A 4,855-nucleotide genomic window follows, 5' to 3' on the forward strand; every position below is an offset into this window, starting at 1 on the left:
ACAGGCTACATTCCTCTGCCCTCCCTCCACCGCCTCACTGAGGCAAACACACAGCAGACCAGCGGGTCACATGGACCAACAGTGATCTTGGAGATGAAGTGTACATGCACATACCAGGGATACACATAGGCCAAATAGATAAGTAGGTGCAGACAAGTTGGGAACATGCATTTCTACACTAATGTTTGCTGTCTGACATACACAATGGTAGATATGAGCAGGCCTGCTAACTCCTACACGCATGCATAAAACAATACTATCTATCTATCTATCTAATCTATTCAGCTATCGAGGCGAGAGAGCCTAGCGAGCGACGGCGAGCAGATAAGAGAGAGAGCGAGAGAAGATCGACCGAGCTAGCGAGCGAGCGAGCCAGTCAGCCAGCCAGCCAGCCACGCCAAGCAAGACGAGCAGCGAGCGAGCAGCCAGCCAGCGAGCTAGAGGCAGCGGCTAGCCAGAGAGGCCCAGCAAGCCAGCCGCCAGCCAGGCAGCGAGCGAGGGAGCGATCGAGCGAGCTATCTATCTATCTATCTATCTATCTATCTATCTATCTATCTATCTATCTATCTATCTATCTATCTATCTATCTATCTATCTATCTATCTATCTATCTATCTATCTATCTATCATCTATCTATCTATCTATCTATCATCTATCTATCTATCTATCTATCTATCTATCTATCTATCTATCCATCCATCTATCATCTATCTATCTATCTATCTATCTATCTATCTATCTATCTATCTATCTATCTATCTATCTATCTATCTATCTATCTATCTATCTATCTATCTATCTATCTATCTATCTATCTATCTATCTATCTATCTATCTATCCATCCATCTATCATCTATCTATCTATCTATCTATCTATCTATCTATCTATCTATCTATCTATCTATCTATCTATCTATCTATCTATCTATCTATCATCTATCTATCTATCTATCTATCTATCTATCCATCCATCCATCCATCCATCTATCTATCATCTATCTATCTATCCATCCATCCATCCATCTATCTATCTATCATCTATCTATCTATCCATCCATCCATCCATCCATCCATCTATCTATCTATCTATCTATCTATCTATCTATCTATCTATCTATCTATCTATCTATCTATCTATCTACCTACCTACCTACCTACCTATCTATCTATCTATCTATCTATCTATCTATCTATCTATCTATCTATCTATCTATCTATCTATCTATCTACCTACCTACCTACCTATCTATCTATCTATCTATCTATCTATCTATATCTCTATCTCTCTATCTATCTAAAATCAATACAACTTAATGACAGCCCTTGTATTTTCATTATTCAACCACAGTAGCAGCAGATACTTATGAAGACAAACAAGATGTCCAAATATTCTTTCAAAAAGAAACAGTGGGGAGGAGGGTATTTAAATTAGCTACTGTGTCACAGTTCTCCAACAGCCTCTTTTTTTCTACGCCCATGCACAATTCTATTAAGTAGGGCCAATAGGAACAAAGAAGAGGCAGGACCGAGGCTCCACCTCTCCCCGACTGCCTGCCTCTGAGCTTTTTAGATGTACATAATCCCTGAGTTGACCCAGAAAATAGGCAGTCGTTTCAAGATCTGATGCGGCAGTCTTTGTGCACACCGTCCCCGCTTGAGCATGAAGCGTAACCCTGTGGAATACATACTGTAATTCAGAGGAGATTTTGCCTTGCAGAGGAAAACTGTTTAAATAGACGGAGCCGAAGCAAAGTCGCGCAACTTTGTGAAAACGTAGCGGATTCGGGTAAGTGATTTCTATCGGGTATATTTGTTGGAGAAATTGGGGTTTTGGTCTAGTGTGGTGATCTTCGGGGCTGCTGCTCCATTGTTTGCATTCCCTTGTTTCAAACTCGCGATTAACCAATTTAATAATATTAGGCTACAGTGTACATGGTTATTGAATAGAAGCATTTGAACCAATCAGCACAAAGTAATCGGAGGAAACAGAAGCCTTTGTTGGATTTTATGCCTTGTTAGAAATGTGGTGATTCAGCTGTTGGGGAGATGTTGCATGATGTCAGTGTTCTTTGTTGCAACCTTACGTGCGTAAAATGTACCAAGATTTTTTCCGCTTCAGCTGACATGCAACATAGATGAGATTTAAGCAATGCGTTGCCCGATGCACGCATTTTTCCTCCGTTTTTGTCGACCTCGTCGTGCATGAATTATCTGGCCGAAATTTTCCTACCCAACCGATGTATGTTAACCTGTTATCCCGACCTGGGCGTTCATTCCTTGGCACAAAGAGGGGAGGTTTAAGGAAGACTAAACACACGAGTAAGGTTTTCAGTGGTCGCCAATAGCCAAAACAACCATGCATATCATTCCCCACCCCCCGAAGCGGTTCGGTGGTTTAACTAGTGATGAAATTGTGACATTACAAGAAGAAAAAAAATCTTTTCATTGAGGATGAAATGTGTGGTCACTGTAAGAGAAGTCAATTGGCTGGGTGTGTAATTGATTTGACCCACAGCAATGTAAAATGTCTTTTACAGCACATATCACCCATGGTACCTTTTTTAAAAAAACACCAAAACAATTACGTTAACTACTGTGATACTGCTTCACACGGACAGCTGCTCATGCCATTTCAGTCGATCCAGCTGCACCTCCCCTTAAACATCTTTTTACTGCTTCAAAAGATATTGCATTCCACTTGCGATGTTCTAACAGTGTCTCCTCTCTGTTCATAGACAGGAGGCATGGCAGATCATCTGATGATGCCCATGAATCACAACTCGACGGGTGCCAGTCTCCACGGTTACAGGATGGGCATGAATGGCGGCCTGCAGGCAGGTCACCAGCAGCATGCCAACCAGCAGGGCATGAGGGCGCTGCCCAATGGCCAGATGATGCACTATGGTGGCGCTCAGGCCAACATGGAGACGGCCATGAGGCAGCGGCAGGGCATGGTGAGTGGACCCATGAATGGACAGCTGAATGGGGCCCAGATGGGTCACCACCAGATGACCTCTGGTAACATGATGTATAATGGGCAGCAGCAGCAACAGCATCACCCTCAGCAGCATCACATGCATCCACCGCAACATCCACAACAGCATCCACAGCAACATCCACAGCAACATCCACAGCACCAGCAACAAGCCCAGCACCCACAGCAGCAACAAGCCCAGCACCCACAACAGCAGCAACTACAACAACAACTACAACAGCCGCAGCAGCAACAACAACAACAACAACCGCAGCAGCAGCAACAGTTCATGAATGGAGGGTTAACGTCCCAGCAACTCATGGCCAGCATGCAGCTGCAAAAACTCAACACCCAGTACCATGGGCACCCACTGGGGCCTATGGGTGGGAACCACATGGGGCCCACGACACAGTACCGCATGAACCCAGCCCAGCTGGCTAACATGCAGCACATGGCCGGGCCGGCACTGGCCCTGAACGGCATGGACGCGGATATGATTGACGAGGAGGTTCTGACCTCGCTGGTCATGGAGCTGGGCTTGGACCGGGTCCAGGAGCTGCCAGAACTTTTCCTGGGCCAGAATGAGTTTGACTTCATCTCAGACTTTGTCAGCAAACAGCAGCCGAGCACTGTTAGTTGCTGAAGGGACCAGATTTGCGAAGGAGCACAAATGGAGACCGAAGAGTGAGAATTGTCCAGGGCGGACGAAGTGTGCGCATCACTTTTTATTTAGTGAACACCTCCCTGTACAACCAAGCCCAGTTGGGACACGGGGTGCAAGGGTGCACAGAAGAGAACTCTGGATATCCACAGGGAACACACAGTGCTCGAGTCTCACACGTGCGAGTGGCCAGAGGGTGGCTGGCTTCAAGGCAGAGTTCCACCGCTCCCATTTCCTGGACATGAATGTAATAAAGAAATGCTGAAATTCTTAAAAGCCACTCTGAACAATGCTATGACACTGTGTAGCCTCCACGCTTGGACTCCATGACAGTTTACCAATAAAAAGGTGTATTTATGTTTTCCCATCTGAGAAAACTGATATAAAGAACAACCACCTTCTCCATTTTGGGAATCAAGTGGTTTTAATGATTTTCTTTTGGAGAGTAGGACGGGGGGAGAACGTTTTAAATTAAGTTCTCCGCTCATGATTTTTTTCCCCATTCTATTTGGCCTAGTATTTAAATAAGCTCAGATGACAAGGTCATCTAAAGAGGAGCCTGGATTTTCTATCATAAGTCAGACACGATGGAAGTACAATGTTATCTCATTTGAATGGAAGCCTCATCCAGATTTTAAAAATGGTTCACTTTTGGTAAAGTGCTGCCTTTTTTAGATGTGACGTTCTCAAGAAATCTACTGCTTTTACTGTATGAAGCTGTATAACTCCAACATGTCCACACTGTTGTGTTCTATTGGAGATGTAGAACCGCCTTAATCGCGCAGATTCTTATTTATTGGTTGTTTATATTGTCCCCTTTTTTTGTGGTCAAGATGGGGGGGGGGATGGTCTTTGTGAAGGGGGTTTTGAGGATCAATAAAGATGGCCTGGATAGAAATGTGGCCTGCTTTTCCATTCATTGCACAGTTCTTCCCCCCAGGCAGTGGAGAGCTAAGTGCTTAAGTTAACCTGTGGGTGAAGGGGAAACCTCAGTTTCTTTCCATTCTGGGGTGGAAACGTTTAAACAGCTACAATATTTATGCTTTTTTGAGAAGGATGTATATCTACTCCAAATCTCCTGGGTTTCCTATCATTTCCTTAATGTGCGATTTTCACTGCTAATAATAATAATAATAATAATAATAATAATAATAATAATAATAATGCTACTAATCGACATACAGCGATGACATGTTTTCTTCTGCTAGTTGGCAAGCT

The 4,855-nt window shown here is 43.9% G+C and overlaps 1 protein-coding gene across 1 annotated transcript; it reads left to right on the top strand.

Annotated features, from left to right (window-relative positions):
- Positions 1-1,545: 1,545 nt before the first annotated feature.
- cited4b (Cbp/p300-interacting transactivator, with Glu/Asp-rich carboxy-terminal domain, 4b) lies at positions 1,546-4,553 on the top strand. Its single transcript, XM_029452548.1, has 2 exons — positions 1,546-1,788; positions 2,738-4,553. Exon 2 carries the CDS (start codon positions 2,747-2,749, stop codon positions 3,617-3,619), a length of 873 nt encoding a protein of 290 aa, XP_029308408.1. The 5' UTR covers positions 1,546-1,788; positions 2,738-2,746; the 3' UTR covers positions 3,620-4,553.
- The last annotated feature ends 302 nt before the right edge of the window (positions 4,554-4,855 follow it).

This window comes from Cottoperca gobio, chromosome 16 (genome assembly GCF_900634415.1).
Source record: "Cottoperca gobio chromosome 16, fCotGob3.1, whole genome shotgun sequence".
In the NCBI taxonomy this organism is placed as follows: Eukaryota; Metazoa; Chordata; class Actinopteri; order Perciformes; family Bovichtidae; genus Cottoperca; species Cottoperca gobio.

Bases quoted from the DNA above. Each gene is read 5' to 3' on its own strand.
- cited4b (XM_029452548.1), top strand. From the start codon at position 2,747: ATGGCAGATCATCTGATGATGCCCATGAATCACAACTCGACGGGTGCC.